The sequence below is a fragment of the Lepus europaeus genome, chromosome 2 (genome assembly GCF_033115175.1).
Source record: "Lepus europaeus isolate LE1 chromosome 2, mLepTim1.pri, whole genome shotgun sequence".
In the NCBI taxonomy this organism is placed as follows: domain Eukaryota; kingdom Metazoa; phylum Chordata; class Mammalia; order Lagomorpha; family Leporidae; genus Lepus; species Lepus europaeus.
In genome coordinates this window covers 90,447,333-90,465,376 of record NC_084828.1, presented here as the reverse complement: position 1 = coordinate 90,465,376, position 18,044 = coordinate 90,447,333, and the positions used below count along the sequence as shown (strand labels likewise).

General features: G+C 39.9%; 1 protein-coding gene across 4 annotated transcripts in view; it reads left to right on the top strand.

Annotated features, from left to right (window-relative positions):
* Positions 1–18,044, top strand: part of TPRG1 (tumor protein p63 regulated 1) — a 410,917-nt gene that overhangs the window by 72,117 nt on the left and 320,756 nt on the right. For all 4 annotated transcript variants that reach the window (XR_009864483.1, XM_062177516.1, XM_062177527.1 and 1 more), the window contains exons 2-3: positions 4,031–4,261; positions 16,695–16,786. Coding sequence is in view for 3 of the 4 variants with exons in the window: in XM_062177516.1 (XP_062033500.1) it covers positions 4,031–4,261; positions 16,695–16,786 (323 nt within the window). In the remaining variant the exon portion in view is untranslated. The remainder of the gene's footprint in view (positions 1–4,030; positions 4,262–16,694; positions 16,787–18,044) is intronic.

The window sequence follows — 18,044 nt, the reverse complement described above, 5'->3', positions numbered from 1 at the left end:
AATTTAGTGTACATTATTTTTAATGTCTGCACAATATTAATTGGTTATACTTAGTCATTCCTTGACTATTAGATGATCAGTTGGTTTTCAATTTTTTATTCTTGCCCAGAGTGAACAATTAATATTGTAGTCTCTTCCTTCTTTCAGAAAATTTTCATTGCATGAATTCCTTGGGATGAGAACTGAAGTCAGAAATTATGACCATCATTTGTTTTTCTAAGACTTGACTTCATGCTTCCCTGTGAAACTGTGCTACTTTTACTCCTTTGAGCATTAAATACTAAGAATAATTTACTAGGGGGAATCTTGGGAAATAGTAGTCCTTTCCAGTTCTAAATGGTTCTCCATGGATCTGTTGCAAGGTATCATTTATCTATGTGAAAGCAATGGAACCCTTGATTTTGGCTAGATACATTACTGGTCTTAATGTTTTTAGTATTTCAGTGATATATTGTCTATTTAGACTGGGGTAGAAGGACTTTAAAAAAAAAACTTGTTTACTTATTTGGAAGGCAGAATGACAGAGAAGGAAAGGGGAGAGAGACAGAGAGAGAGAGACAGAGAGAGAGAGAGAGAGAGAGAGAGAGAGAGAAAATCTTCCCACTGCCAATTCATTCCCCAAATCCCTACAAGAGCCAGGGCTGGGGGGCTGGCACCGTGGCACAGTGGGTTAATGCCCTGGCCTGAAGCACCGGCATCCCATATGGGCGCCGGTTCAATACCCCGGCTGTTCCACTTCTGATCCAGCTCTCTGCTATGGCCTGGGAAAGCAGTGGAAGATGGCCCAAGTCCTTGGGCCCCTGCACCCACGTAGGAGACCCGGAAGAAGCTCCTTGCTCCTGGCTTCTGGCTTCAGTTGGGCGCAGCTCCGGCCATTCTGGCCAACTGGGGAGTGAACCATCGGATGGAAGACCTCTCTCTCTCTCTCTCTCTCTGCCTCTCCTCTCTCTGTGTAACTCTGACTTTCAAATAAATAAATAATTATTTTTTTAAAAAAAGAGCCAGGGCTGGGACAGGCTAAAGCCAAGAGCCTACGTAGGTGGCGGGGGCCCAAGCACTTGAGCTGTCATTTGGATCAGAAGTAGAATAGCTGGGATTTAACCAGCACTTTGATATTGGATGCAGCTGTCCTAAGTTGTGACATAACCCACTGTGCCACAATGTGTGTCCCAAAGAAGGATATTTTAATTGAATTTTGAATGAACCATCTGTGTGGGTGATCTGGAATTGCGTGGGAAGTTCAAAAACACAGCATTTTTCTCTTAGGGATGTTGTTGAGGAAGTTACATTCATTGTCCTTCCAGGATGTCCCTTTGTTGGGAATAGAGCTGCAATCATTCTGCATGGGATGGCTGAGCTCAGCTTTCCCACCATTTATGGCTGTAACAATTTAATGGAGTTGAGTTTCCTGCTTTCCTGGATCTCAAACAGCTTGGTCTCTGAGTGCTGCGCTTCCCCAAGTGTTTCCAGAGAAGGCAGCCTGAGGGAGAGGAAGTGGTGCTAATTAAATCCTCCCTCTGTTTTCCAGGCACAGGAGCCTTCGCAGATGTCTGTTGTTAGGCGCGCATTCACAGAGTGAGCAAATACAGAAGCAGGCTTTCCTTCTCCAGTGACACAAACCTGCCTTCACAGGTTCTGGAAAACTTTGGAAGTGCGTTTCCAACACCCATTGTGATACAAATGGCAGGCCTGCGTAGGAAGAGCACAGAGATGCCAGCAAGGGCAAAGTATCTCCTCTCTCTCTCTCTCTCTCACACACACACACATACACACATGCACACACACACATTACTCCGAGATTCTTCACACCTTGTATTCTTATAGGCCAATTTCTGCATTTGTACACCTAACTTTAAAAAATGGCTTGCAAACTAAAGGGAGCCCTTCCTGTTATAAGGTCACATGGATCCATGGAGGGTATGCTGGTCTCAATGCATGGTTGTGAGTCCAGGTATTGTCACAACTATCCAAGAGTGCCCCTACATAGGTCCCATCTACTAAAGATGGCAGTGGAGTAAAATACAATGTGAGCTGCAAGACTTTTCCCTTTGTGAGTTCTCTTAGCTGACTGTATTTCCGGCTACATACAACCCCCCTAGGGTGACTGTGTGTGTGTGTGTGTGTGTATTATATTTGCCTGAGACTATTCCATTTACTTCTATCATCCTGGCATAATTGCTGATAGCATCTTTTTTATGACAAAGTTTCCGGGTTGAGGTAATAAACTGTAGGATCATACTATTTTTATCTCTCTCGAATACTCTAGTTAATCCCAGCTTCAACTGTGGAAACTAGCTGAGGGTAAGGGATTTTTCTCACCTTCCGGTGTTTCCTAAGAACTGAGGAAATGGAAGTAAACCCACCTTTGTTTGATTAATAACACAGAGACAACTCTGAGAATCAGATGGTATTCCCAATTACATGGTAAAATTGGGTTTGCAATCCTATTCCATGTTGCATGGTCTTTGTGCCTACTATAGGATGACTGACCACCTGCCTCACTGTAAAAATGGCTGCCTGATTTAGGTACACAGTCATTAGGCTAGCACATGCCCCTTGTGAGACCTGAGCCTGGATCAAGGTGTAACTATTTTAAATTAGGCCTCCATTTTGTAATTTAGGCCTGACCAGGCCCTGAACCCTAAGCCAGAAGTTCCTAAAAGTAAATAAATAAATAAACAAATAAACAAACTCACCTTGCAATAAACTTTCCTAGCAACAGCCGATTAACAGATAGCAGAGAAATACCTAGAGTCCCTGGTGTCTTCTCAGGGCAGATAAGGTGATTGATAGCTACCCGAGACCCTGCAGTTCGGCACGTACACCCCAGCAGCTTCGGCCAATCAATTCAAAAGGCATCAACCCCAAAGCCATCCAACCACCTTTAGTAGGTCTGTTCCCGCCACTGGATGCACTAATCAGTTCTAAGAGATGATTTGCTAAATGGTACCATGATGTATAGAATGTCTCTAAAAACCCTATAAAAACCCTGTTAACTGAAGAGTCGGGGCTCTCAGTTCAGACCCGCTGCGTCGGTGTTGATTGAGACCAGGCCGGACCTGTAATAAAACTCTTGCGTGCTTTACAGCAGTATCAGCTCCTTGGTGGTCTTTGGGGATGACTGCACTGGGCATAACACCCCTTACTTTGTTTTGTTTCTTGTTGCTTTATATTTACAAAATAGAAATCAATTATAATTTTATTTTAAATTGTTCATGATCACTACTAGCACTAAGATATATGGTAAAAAAAATAAAAATCACCCATGCTATTCATCTGGAAATAACTATTGCTAATATTTTATTTTACTCATTTTCAGACATTTTATAACTGCTGTTCTACCATAGCCAGATTCATAAAAATTTCATGGAAAATGAAATTCAAATGTGTGTCTTTTGGTTCAAAAATGTTGAAATGCATGCATAGCTTTATCATGTTATCCATTTTTCATGAACTATTAGAAGACCCTTTGTGTGTGTGTGTGTGTGTGTTTATGGAGAGAGAGATAGATTAAATGTCTTTGGTCATTTGTCAATATTATTTCCTTAGAATTGGAATTTTTTTAGTTTAAAAAAATATGCTCAGGTCTAAGGGCACTTGTGTTCAGTTCCAAACCAAGAAATACACAATAAGGTGCATTATCATTGCTTTTAAATAATGTTGCAATCTGGTGGTTTTCAAGCAAAAATACTGTGAAGTCTTGAAAAGAAAATTGTCTGACAATTATTATCATAGTTCTCTTCCATTGCTCAGCATCTGGTGTGCTTGGATTAGAGATGAGCAACTGAAACAGCTCACAAGCTCCAGGGGCCTGTGCTGATCTCTGTTAAAGTGGTCCTGCCGGATCATGGGGGCGGATGAGCCTGTGGTATTGAGCTACAGCCATCAGTGTTTCTGTTTAGTTCATGAGTGGAGTATTTGCCAGTTTCAGGAATGCTATTTGCTTATCCTAGCCTATTTGCTATATCCAGGATGCAGATGACCAGATGACTTTTTCTGATTAGAGGATTGTTTTCTTCCATTGGTTTAGGCTGAAGAAATGTCAACAATTGGGAGCCTTGAAGGATTCCAGCCTGTGTCCCTGCAGCAAGAGGGAGATGAGCAGCCCTCTGAGACTGATCACCTGTCTGTGGAAGAAGAGGACCCAGGCAAGGACCCAGTGCCAATGCCAATGTCAAGGCAGACAAGTGTGACCGAATCGACACTTTACCCCAATCCATATCACCAGCCTTACGTCTCACGAAAGTACTTCGTTACACGGGTAAATTGGTTGGTTCTCTTAAATACTATGTAAAACCTCTCTTTAGAAATAAATTCTTCATATTCTATATGGCCCACATTTTACCAAGTTCACATTTGTAACCTGTGTAATGGTAACAATAATCATGAAGTTGGCCTTCTTATCCCCATTTTCCAGGTGAGGGATCTGGACTTCGGAGCAGTTAAAGGTCTGTTATCACAACATAATATAAAGGAGATGGAGATCCCCCACACCCCTACCTCCAGCCTCCCTGGGTCTTTTGTCCCTCACGCTTGTGTTTCTACTAAATCTGGCCTCAAAGAACTTATGTTATATGGAGAAAGAAGCACAACAACCGTAGCGCAAAACTGTGAGCCTTGTGTTCACTATTTGTCTGGAGAAGAGATTATTGAGTGGAAAGGTTGCCAAGAATGGGTTGAATCTCAAGGATCATATTTGAAGAGTGGATTTACAATGTGGGATTAAGTTCTTTTAAATCTCAACTTCAACTTAGAGCTGAGCTCTCTACCTGTTCAATGGAAAGCAATGATGGGTATAATGAAGATGGGACTTCTATATCTAGATAAAATAATATTTTAAAGTTCTAGCATTTGGAGCAAGTGAAGAGTACTTCCTGGATTTCTCTCTTGATCTCTCCTTCCAACTTCAGATTTTTTTTTTGCTCAATTCTTCAACATTCTTGTTAACACAGTAGTAGTTAGCTCACAGTGCTACAATCAACTGGAGAAAACATTGGGGAGGGGAGCATTGTGACAACAGAGTTCATCTGATTTTCATGTATATATAGGACATTCCATTATTTAAAAATATATTCTTCCATTCACTCTTGCAAATAAATGGGGCCAATAGTTTGTGACTACTTAAAAACTTCAACTGTTGAATCTTGATTTGGTAGCTTTTAAAGCATATAGTTGGTTGAGATACAGTTTTAACTGAAGAAACTCAATGATGTATGTGTGTATGTCTGTGTGTTTAAACATTATAAATACTCTCACATGCAATGTGCTCTAGTAGGTGCTATACTACGTGTGTGTTTTTGCATATGCAGAACATATGGTTTGTTTTCAAAAGATGTGAACTTTATTCAATATGCAAACTAAGTCATAAGATATAGCTGCAAAGGAAATCAAAGCACCACATAGAGCTTATTATCTTTAACATTGATAATGCCAGGGTTCAATGAGTGAACAACGTTGGGTGATATAGAATAAGGAGTTTACCATTGGGAGTTGGTATAATTATGAGAGTTGGCTGAGAAGTCTATGCAAAACTAATGTCTATGCATGTGGTGATAGGCCTCCAGTTGGAATAGGACAGATAGTTGGTGTCTATGGAAAAAGAAGAGGGAATTGGCAATAGGGAAAAGTTTCATGGAAGAACTGGATTTCCTGGTAACAAAATGAACCTCATGAGGAAAAACTTGAGCCTGTGTCTATCTCCCACCAACTCTACCTTTCTTGGTGTGAATCACACATACACACCGGCACCTTTTTTCATTGAGTGGCACCTTAACCAGTCCAGAGGTTACAGAATCTTAAGAAGGATGTCTGATCATAATGAAAGGAGATGCAGGTCCAGATGCTACTCCTTGACAGCATGTAAAACAGGAGATTAATTGTCATAAAACTACTGTAGCGTATCTTCTTGTGTGTGTGTGTGTGTGTGACGGCAGAGTGATAGTGAGAGAGAGAGACAGAGAGAAAGGTCTTCCTTTGCCGTTGGTTCACCCTCTAATGGCTGCCGCGGCCGGCGCGCTCACCGCGCTGATCCAAAGCCAGGAGCCAGTGCTTACCCTGGACTCCCATGCGGGTGTAGGGCCCAAGCACTTGGGCCATCCTCCACTGCACTCCCGGGCCATAGCAGAGAGCTGGCCTGGAAGAGGGGCAACCAGGACAGAACCGGCACCCCAACCAGGACTAGAACCCGGTGTGCCGGCACCGCACTGTTGAGCCACGGCGCCGGCCTGTAGTGTATCTTGACTTGCTCTGATCTTTACCAAGGAAAATGACTGAAGTTCCACTTCTGCCTTTGGAATCTTCCACAGATATTTGTTGTGGCCAATCCTAATTTTCAAACATATAAGAAAGGTAATTCTAGAGAATTTAGCTCTATCTTACCTAAATTGACACAGCCCAGAGTCACTAATATATTTATCTTTCTTTAGATGATTTTGTGTGTGTGTGTGTGTGTCTGCGCATGGTTTACATAGTAAACTCAGATTCCTTCTCTGTCTGCTTCCTTATAGGGTAGGCCAGGGAGAGGTCATCATCCTTGTTTTAAGGGTGACCATACTGAAGCTGCAGAAGGAAGAAATGACTTGTCCAAGTCACATAATATAAGTAGAAAAGCTCCAGCTAGATTCTGTCTGCAAGTTTAGGGCTCCTCCTACCATGCACAACTGAACTTATAACCCTTTTATAAGGGTTTTCAGTGATTGACTTCAATTAGTGTGAAAAATAATTTCATCATCAGGTTTATGGAAAACAACCATACATTCTCAAAAGCTTATGAGGAAATACCTTCTAATTTTATTAGACTGAAGTGGGCCAGAAGACAGTTTAGGAGTTGGGAGGATGAAATTCCCAGGTGCTCCACATTTGCTTTCCTTCAGACTAAGACACATAATGTGAAGAGATCTTTTGGCATTGTGAGTTTAATGAGTGTACATTAACACATACAAGAAAAATGAAATCACATTGTTAGCTTAATTGACATTTATACTAATAAATATAATAATTATGATAGAATAATTATGGTTTTTATGACAATAAATTTTTAACAAGTAAAAGAATAACTCAGTTTTACTAACTTGTAAAGTATGAATCTGCTGAGGTAAGGATAGTTGAGAAAATGCAGGGGAGCACACACACACACGTGTGTGTGTGTATCAATTTTCCTTACCTCCTTTTTTTTAATGGAGGTTCAAATGAACTAACTCTGTTAAAGTTCTTAGTAGAGTGCATGGCATATCTATAAGCATTTCCTAAATGACATCTAATTGTTATTATAAATTCTTTGTCTCTTTTTTTCTTCATTTTAATTCACATTTCTGCAGTTGGTCTTGGTCATGACATTCAGGTTTCCATGACTCGCTCTGATCTCACAGTTGAGGTATCAGTGTACATGCAGATGGTCAGAGGAAGGAAAGAGGAAGCTAGCTCATTTTCTTGAGGAATAATTAACTGAGGCCATAACTCTTCAAGATTCTGATGTTATGAAATAGTTATCATAAAGTACCTCTTATCAGAGCTGAAATTAAATGAAACAGATGCTGTAGCCCAGTGCTTCCAATCTAGCTAGAAAACAAGTCAGATTGTGTAGTTCCACAAATTCTTTGGCAAGGTTGCTGCTCTGTGACCAGAGAAGAGAGCATACGCTGAGCACCAACCAAAATGCTCATTTGCAGATGGATAAAAAGGGTCTAGAGAGAAGGAGGTTGCTTCCCCCATCACAATAGGTAATGAAGGTTGACTTGCCTAACAGACTAAGTGGCAAAGAAGGTACTAAAACCAAATTTCCCAACTCTGATTTCATAGTTCTTTTATCCCATATAACAATGGAAAGAAATGTTTTTATTACATAGGTTATTAGTCTGTTTTTGCATTACTATAAATAAATCCTTGAGGCTGGGTAAGTTTTTTTTTTATTAAACTTTTATTTAATGAATATAAATTTCCAAAGTACAGCTTATGGGTTACAATGGCTTCCCCCTCCCAAAACTTCCCTCCCACCCACAACCCTCCCCTTTCCCGCTCCCTCTCCCCTTCCAATCACATCATGATTCATTTTCAATTCTCTTTATATACAGAAGATCAGTTTAGTATATATTAGGTAACGATTTCAGCAGTTTGTCCCCATATAGCAACACAAAGTGAAAAAAAATACTGTTGGAGTACTAGTTATAGCATTAAATAAGAGTGTACAGCACATTAAAGACAGAGATCCTACATAATATTTTTTTAAAAAGATTAATTAATTTTCTATACCATTTCCAATTTAACACCAGGTTTTTTTTTATTTCCAATTATCTTTATATACAGAAGATCGACTCAGTATATAATTAGTAAAGATCGCATCGGTTTGTACCCACGCAGAAACACAAAGTGTAAATATACTGTTTCAGTACTAGTTACAGCATCACTGCACATTAGACAACACATAAGGACAGATCTCACATGGGATGTAAGTACACAGTGACTTCTGTTGCTGACTTAACAATTTGACACTCCTGTTCATGGCGTCAGTAATCTCCCTAGGCTCTAGTCATGAGTTGCCAGGGCTATGGAAGCCTTTAGAGTTCGCTGACTTTGATCTTATTCTGATAGGGTCGTAGTCAAAGTGGAAGTTCTCTCCTCCCTTCAGAGAAAGGTACAATCCCATCAAGGTGGCATGTACCAATGCCATCTCACTAATCCAAGTGATCAATTTCAGTTCACAATTGATGGCTCTGATAGGTCTAAGAGTCAAAGGGATCACACAAACAAGACAAGTGTCTGCTAATACTAACTGATAGAATCAAAAAGGGAGAGAAAGATCCAACATGGGAAGTGGGATACACAGCAGACTCATAGAATGGCAGACGTCCTAAACAACACTCTGGCCTCACAATCAGCCCTTAAGGCATTCGGATCTGGCTGAAGAGCCCATGAGTGTATTGTAGGCATGGAAAGCCAAGATACCATGGAAAAGAAAAAAAAAAAGAAGAAGACCTAAATGAAAGATCTCTGTGAGTGAGATCCCAGTGGAAAGAAGGAGGCTGGGTAAGTTTTTAAAGAAAAAGAATTTATTTAGCTTATGTTTCAGGATTTCAAAGGCCTACATTTAGCGATGGCATTCTCGATGGCATAGTTTTGAGGGCATTCATGGCAAGAGAGTGTGTGTATATAGCGGTGTGTGTGTGTGTGTGTGTGTGTGTGTTTCCTTTGGCTTCTCTTATAAAGGCATTAGTATTCATTCATGGGGACTCCAGTTTGATAAACTTCTCTAATGCTATAAACCTTTCAAAGGGGTTAACCTCTCAACAGCATAATAAGATTAACTTCCCATCCTCTTGAGGTAGGCATTGTAGCACAGCAGTTTAAGCTGCATTATGGGATACATACCTCCTGTTTCAAAGGGCTGGTTTGAGTTTTGGAGAGGGCAAACCATATTCAAACCATAGGGCACAGCAAGCATGTAAAGGATATACATTGCAAAGTCAGAAGTAATCGGGTGGAAGAATTTCTCAGCCAAGCATTTTATTTTATTAAAAGGTTTTAGGAGTGAACGTTCTGTGTAGTCGTTAAGATACTGCTTGGGATGCCCACATGTCGTGTCAGACACCACGGTTTAAATCCCAGCTTTCTTTACAATCACAGCTTCCAGCTATGCATACCTGATGAGGCAGCAGATGATAGCTCAAGTATTTGGGTTCCTGCCCCAATTTGGGACACCTAGGTGAAGTTCTAGGATTCTGGCTTCAGCCTGGTCCAATTCTGGCTGTTGTACGCATTTGAGGGAGTGAAACAGTAGATAGAAAAATCTCTCTCTCTGTGTCTCTCTCTGTCTCTCTGTCTCCCTCTCTGTGTATATCTCTACTTTTCTAATAAATAAAAACATAATACTTAAAAAGTTTTAAAGTCATTGTACAGGAAGTGGTTTATTGAAGACTAATATAAAAATAGAAATAAGCAAAATAAAATATGTCACCATAATCCCATTGTTTAAAGTTAACCAAAATGTAGTATTGAATGTGCTTTTATACATTTTGGAGTTTATTTTTTTACTTTTTTCTTACATATAAAATGGTTTTATATAGCAAATATTATTTCTTATGTTGCAACATCATTTTTAAAAGAGCCAGGATATCTCACTATGGGACTGTTTTACAATTTCCTCAGTTTTTGAGGATATGCAGGTAATTTCCTGTTTGTATCTTTTAGAATGGAAAGGAAAGCTATTCCTTGGCTTTCTGTGGCAGGATGACACTGTTTCGGAGAGGCCAAGGGTAGACAGCCAAGGCTATTGTAATAAGAATAATACATTATATGAGTATCAAGCTGAATTTTCAAAGGAGTGGCTGATTTGGAAATATAAATTCTTGAAATACAAGAGGCAATGATGGCATGATTACCTCATATGTTAGATGCCCCCTCTGAATTTCAGATTCTAAGAGAAGTCAGGCTGGCCTCTTCAACCTCTTGGGTTTATGTAGGATGTCACTTCCTTCTCTCAGGTTCCAGTCTGCTCTTTATGAACTAAAACTGTGCTTTTCTAACATAGCTTAGGATCGTTTTTCTAAGAACTAGAAGGTTCTTAGGGAACATCTAATCCAACTCCTGAAGCACACAAAAGAGGTGTGACTTGTCCAAGGTCAACCACATCTCAGGGTCGTATTGGGACTGGAAGGCCTGGAATTCAGGACGCCTGCCAGTTTCCACCTCACTCTGCTGCCTCTGACCTTGGAAAATTGATGAGAGGTCACAGAAATGAAGGGCCAAACCCCTCGTCATCAGTCTGTTGGGATAACCTTTTCCTCTTGTTTTTGCTCCTCTGCTATTACTGCTTAGACATATCTAAAAAAGGCCTCTCGCCTTCTCTGAACAAAAGTACCCCTCAAGGGTAATAACTTGAGGTATATTATGATAATCATCGTAGTTGTGGAGACCGATATTCAAAAGCAACTTCTCATGAAAGGAACAATACTTAATCCACATGGGGAAAGATATTTTTAAACTCCCTGTAGGACTCTATATTTGCAGATACCTTATCAAAAAGTTGAAAGAGATTCAGGATAGGGAATTATCTCTAAATTTATACTTGAGAATGTAAATTACATACAAACTAATGGGACTAAAGCTATTTGATCTTTTAATATTTAATTAATGGTTCCCCATGGCCTTTTTATAGCCTGTGTTCTATTGTGAGCAACAAGACTTTAATAAGCAGGTTCAAGACTTCCCATTGTGTAGCAAGTTGTCATTGCTTCCATGACACTAATTTGGCTTTCATACTCTCTCCCTTCCCCTCTTCTCTTGCTATAGGGTTCCCTGTGTCTTACTTTTGCACTGGGGACAACTACATTTATTAGTTCCATTGTTATACCATGCGTGAGCTTCTTTTTAGTATAGAAAATAGATATCTCACCAGTCAAAAGGCTTCTCAACTTCCCTCTTTATGCTGAAGTCCCTTGAAGACAGTGATAAAGATGGTTTTTCTTTATAACAGCTGACTCTGAACAATAATGTGACAAGATGTATTCTCTTCATTTTCAGGGAACGGCAAATTTGCTCGGACTTTACAAATCGAATCTGATGTAGACCTGACTTTCTCAACTTACATGTTCATTGCAAAGCAATCCAGCCTGGCTGTGGCAGAGAGAGCTGAGTGTCTGGGGACATTGTTTTCTATCTCACTCCTTCCTTTTACCATCTTTCTAAGGAGCTCACTACTTGGTCAAAACTAGCAAGGACATGGGTATTGTTTTTATGACAAGTGACCCTGTGCTGGTCTAGCTCAAGAAAGTTCAAGGAAGTAGACACACATGTCTTTGAATTTCCAGCAGGTCAGAGTATTTGGTGCAACAGTTAAGATGTCATTCGAGACACTAATATCCCATATCAAATTGCCTGGGTTTGAATCCCAGTCTATTCCTAATTCTAGCTTCCTGCTGATGTGCACCCTGGGATGTAGCAAATGATGGCTGAAGTAGTTGAGTTTCTCTGCCCCTCACATCAGAAACCTGGACTGAGTTTCCAGCTTTTGACTTTGGCTTGACCCAGTCTTGGTTGTTGTGGGCATTTAAGGAGTGAACTGGTAGATGAAATATCTCCCTCTGTCTTTTTCTGTTTCTCTGCCTTTAAAATACATTTAAAAATGAAAAATTACTATTTTAAAAATATATTGAAGAAAGACATTCCTTCAGTAGTTTGAATTTCCAGAAACAATTTAATGCTATACTTTAAGACTCCATATTCCCTTATTCTCTGTCACAATATGTGGACATATTATTTCGTAACGTTCTCCTATTTGTCTTAGGCTGCAAGAACTCTCAGAGCTAATGATTCAATTACAGTAACTATTTGATCCCCCCAATTTGGTATGACTATTTCCCTCCAATTTAATGTTAGCAATAATGAGAATGATAATAAATAAGTAATAATAAATGTAATCTAAATAAATATAATGAAATATGAAATAACTATAAATATAAATATAAAATAAATGTAATATAGATAAATATAAATATAATAAATAATAATATTTTCAACACAGTGTTTCATGGCATCTGACAATAGCTCTGTTATTGATATTACCATCTTATTCATCTAACAAATGAGCAAACTGATACATAATGAATTGATAACTTACTATCAATCCTGCAGCCATGAAAAAGCTTGATGTCCCAAACACAAGTCAAAGTATCTGCACACTTTTTATTTTTGACACTCCGTGACTGAAGTTAATTTGTTATAGTAAGCAATGATAATAAAATGGAAGAGAGTAAAATTCTCCACTGAGGTAGATTTCTTCTCTACATTCTATAAGGGCTTAATCAGTGTTTCTACTGTAACTAAGAATAGCCCCATGGGAACACTGATGGAGTTCCAGAGGTTATCATTCCATTCTGGGAAAAACACATTTTATTTTCAGCATTTAAGTTTTGGAAAAAGCTGCAGTAAAATATCACCTCCATCCTCTATTGCCATCACCTTCCTTCCCCAACTATAGGCAATCACTATGAATAGTTTCTATACATCCTTCTAGAATCAGTTTAGGCAGACCCAAGCAAGCATTAGTATTTATTCTTATCCTCCCCAACCTCTTTTTACACAGAAGATGACATACTTTTTCTCTATTACAATTATTTTTTCTTTTATTTGATAATATATGTTAAATAATTTCATATTAACAAGTTTCTTCATTCTTTTTATACCTGTCTCATAATGCATTGTATGAATGTTATCCTATAATAAATCCAACTAGAAACTTTTTTAAGATTTATTTATTTCTTTGCAAGTCAGAGTTACACAGAGAGAGGAGAGGCAAAGAGAGAGAGAGAGAGAGGTCTTCCATCCACTGGTTCACTCTCCAGATGGCTGCAATGTCCGGAGCTGCGTCGATCTGAAGCCAGGAGCCAGGAGCTTCTTCGAGGTCTCCCACATGGATGCAGGGGCCCAAGGACTTAGGCCATCTTCTACTGCTTTCCCAGGCTATAGCAGAGAGCCAGATCAGAAGAGGAGCAGCCCGGACTCGAACTAGCGCCCATATAGGATGCCGGTGCTTCAGGCCAGGGCATTAACCCACTTCGCTACAGCACCGGCCCCCCAACTAGCAACTTGTTGATAGACATTTGTTTCTTTTTCCACAAATTTTTATTATTCCATAAATAATGGTGCAAATAATGCTTTATACATGTGTCATTTTGCACAAACATAAGAATTTCCATAGTATAACTTTACAGAGGTAGAATGTCTGGATCAAAGGATAGACCATTTTTCATTCTGATAGATTTTACCCATTGCTTTCCATAGGGAAAGCAAGTAAGATTTGGAAAACTCATTATTATATTCATTGTTATATATTGGCAAAGTGCTTGGCATAAAAACATTCAGCAAAATGCTTTTTAAAGGATTATTTCATCATTCTCTTAACTCTACTTACAATATTTTCTTCTGAAAAGTATGGGTCTCATTACTGAGTTATATTTGTTAATGCCAGAAATATGTGAATACAGGAACAGAGAGACAAAAAAGATTCATGTTGAGTCATGCAAGAAAACATTATTTTTAGAGGACTTTGACCAGTGTGCCTGGTAGAGTCAAATTGACAAGGAGGTGAGGTTAGGTGAGGGGACAATTGTCATGGGATCGCAAGGAATTTCCCTCTGGGGTACTCTAGCCCTACAGGCAGGGGATTGGAAATGAATGGTATTGGTGCACCCTTCTCTGTAGCAGAAGTTCACGTGTCTTTGATTGATCCGCCAGAAGTTCTAATTTCATGACCCGCAGGCTTCAGCAGGCATGCAGTGTCTCCTCAGCGTACTGACAACTCTTTCATCAGCAGCAGAGATGACAGCATCAGTAATCATTTAATCCGCTGCCCCACAATCCAACTCAACAGGAAACTTGTTGAAAGGACAGACTCAGAATCTCTTGGTTCTATGATCATATTTCCTTGATTTTCAGGACATTTTGGTTATCAACTTGTCTCACGAAGCTTTGGTTTAGATCAGTCAATTGTCCTATTAATCTGGAAATGGAGGCCCAGGATGTTTCAAAATGAATTCATGATAGATGTGGAATATGCACCCAGGTCATTCTACCCTGCTTGGAAGTTGTCCTACCCATTTCCTGGATGAATTTGTGTGGGATACACTGAAGGGTGAGAGCTAAGTAGTTAAGCTCCTTTCCATTTGCCCTCACTTGATCTGCAGCAGCCCCATTCCATTTGAGTGCCTATTGTAAGGAGTCCTATATAAGATTTCCCTTATGGACACTGTGACCAAAATCTTTCAAAGCCTTTTATCACAGATTGAGAAGCAAGCAAACAAAAATCCTACAACCCACCCAGCCCCTGGGAGAAAGAGTCCTTGCCAGGATACTGTCCTTGTTCTCTTTTGTGAGAGACTAGCTCCCACTGGGAGGAATACAAATGTTAGTTTTTATAGCAAGGTAGGTGTTGGCATTAGGGTACTAGTATATGGAGAATATATGAGATCTTGCAATCTGTCTGTTATTAATGTAGTCAGAAAGTGAAAGGGGTTTCTGTTTCCATCTCTGACACTACTTAGTTGAGTGAACTTGTCAAATTACTTCCTATAGTGGTCCTGGTTTCCTCATTGACAAAATGAAATGACTTAGACTAGATAAACACTGGACTGTAGTAGTTCTCAAACTTTGCTACCCATGGGACAATCTAAGATACCTTAAGAATTCTTTAAAAAAAAAAGATTTATTTATTTATTTGAAAGTCAGAGTTACACAGAGAGAGAAAGAGTGGCAGAAAGAGAGAGAAGTCTTCCATCCGCTGGTTCACTCCCCAGTTGGCCACAATGGCCAGAGCAGAGCCGATCTGCAGCCAAGAGCCAGGAGCCTCCTCTGGGTCTCCCACACAGGTACAGGGACCCAAGCACTTGGGCCATCCTCCACTGCTTTCCCAGGCCACAGAAGGGAGCTGGATCAGAAGTTGAGTAGCCAGGACTTGAACTGGCACCCCTATGGGATGCTGGCACTGCAGGCAGCAGCTTTACCTGTTATGCCAGAGTGCTGGCCCCTTTTGGAAAAGAAATTCTTGATGTACTGAAATGTGACTGTCATTCACTAGGTTTCAATTTGCTACACGGTCTGCATGTTCAGGTTTTTTAAAAATTCCCTAGTAGTTCTAATGTGCAGCCCAGGTTGTGAACAGCTATTTAGAGATCAATATTTCCCATAGTACCAGTCCCACACCAACAGCTTCAGCCAGGAAGTTGTTAGGAAAAAAAAAAAAAACCTCAGGTTTCATCCTAGAATCAGAATCTCAGACAATGGTAACACAAATCTGCTTCAACACATGTTTCAGATGACTCTGATGTGCATGGCACTTTAAGAGTCATTGAAATATAACATCTATAAACTTACTGGGATGGGTGTCAATGGGTATCCTTGAGCTAGGCCCATAAGTAGGGGAAGAGTGAAGAAAGTAAAGTGGGGAGACAGGAAGTACTCATTTTCCAGTTTAAATTTACATTCAGAGAATTGGAAGGAGGTTATTATTCTGTATTTTAATGGCGTGCACTTTCTGAAGAGAGAAAAAGATTGATTGGATAATGCACAATTATTAAATGTTTTGAACTTCTTGATAAACATGTTTCTTTGGTGAATTTAGTGCTCTGAAAATGGCTGTCTTAATTTCTATGAAAAGGTATGAGTAAGGTTATAGGAGTCAGGATTTGCATCAATTTTGCTCCACCCAAGAAAGCAGGTTGGTAACTAACAGAGTTCAAGACTAAGTTTTCTATGTTTTGGGGGCTGACACTGTGGCGTGTTAGGCTAAGCTTCTGTCTGTGGCACTGGCATTCCATATGGACACTGGATAGTGTCTGCTCCTCTTCTGATCCAACTCTCAGATTATGTCCTGGGAAGGCAGTAGAAGATGGCCCAGGTCCTTGGGCCCCTGCACCCATGTGGGAAACCCAGAAGAAGGTCTTGTCTCCTGCCTTTCCATCCATCCGGCCCCCGCCATTGCAGCCATTTGGGGAGTAGACCAGTGGATGGAAGACCTTCCTCTCTGTCTCTCCCTATCTCTGTCTGCAACTCTACCTCTCAAAAAATAAATAAAATAATTTGAGAGAAAAAAAGAATTATATCTTTCCTGATTAGCTTTCTGGAGGAGCTTCTGTAATATACTAACTGATCACATTTGAATAGGGCTATATATTCTCTTAACTATGTGTTGTCCTCTTTCCACTCAGCCAGGTGCCATTGAGACTGCCATGGAAGACTTGAAAGGCCACATAGCTAAGACTTCTGGAGAGACCATTCAAGGATTCTGGCTCTTGACAGAGTGAGTAGTAATGGCCAAGTGAAGGGCAAAGCATTTTCCTTGATGCCACTATAGCACAATAGGAGATGGACCCGTAGTAGAATTTCCTCTGGTTGCTATATAAAAGTGCATGGTTGACTTATACAGTTATGGAGTCAAGTTTCCTGGTATGATCAAATTTGACTCCTAGAACTCTTCTGTGGGCTGATCCACTGACTCACCCATCACTTTCACAACTTTAGGTTAGTCCTGCATTATTGACTTCAAAGACTTTATTAGCTTCTTAATTGTCTAGTTCCAATCTGTCTCCACTAAAAGCACTCTGGCACAGTGTCTTGGCTTTCCATTCTGAAATGCTGTCATGGGCTTTCCAGCCAGATCTGAATGCCTTAAAGGCTGAATTTGAGATCAGAGTGCTGTTTATGGCATTTGTCATTCTATGAGTCTGCTGTGTGGACTGCATCCCTTGTTGGAACATTCTCTCCTTTTTGATTCTCTCTATTGTTATTACCAAACACATGGCCTTATTTATGTGATCACTTTGACACTTAATCCTACTTATATGATCAATTACAAACTTAATATGACCACTTTAACACGTAGGATGGCATTAGTACCCACCCTGCTTAATGGGATTTGGAGTCCCATGGCAAGTTTTTAGCTTTACCCTGGTTATAAGTCTGTGGGAATGTGTGCCGAACTGTATAGCTCCTCCCTCTCTTATTAACACACTTCTTTTTTGCTGGGATCTATTTTCAATTGACTTTATACATCTATGACATGTTAAGTAAAGAATTCAACCAAGACACTGTGGTAAAAAATGTTCTACATGGAGGATCTCTGTGAGTGAGACCCCATTGGAAATAAGGGGTCATCAAAGAAGGATGTTCTTTTCTCTGAAGGGAGGAGAGAATTTCCACTTTGCTTATGGTCATGTCTAAATACTGACAGAGTTTTTGGACTCAAAAGGCTTCCATAGCCTTGGCAGCTCATGTCAACAGCCTTGGGTGATCACTGATATCATAAATAAGAGTGTTAATTGTTAAATCAACAACAGGAGTCACAGTGCACTTACTCCCTATGTAGGACCTCTGTCCTTAATGAGTTGTACTATGAGAATTAACTGTAAAATTTGTTCTCAAACAGTACTTTGTACTTTGTGTGTGTGTGTACAAATTGTTGAAATCTTTACTTAGTATAGAGTTGCTCTTCTGTATATAAAGATAATTAAAAGTGAATCTTAATGAAGAATGGGATGGGAGAGGGAGTAGGAGGTGGG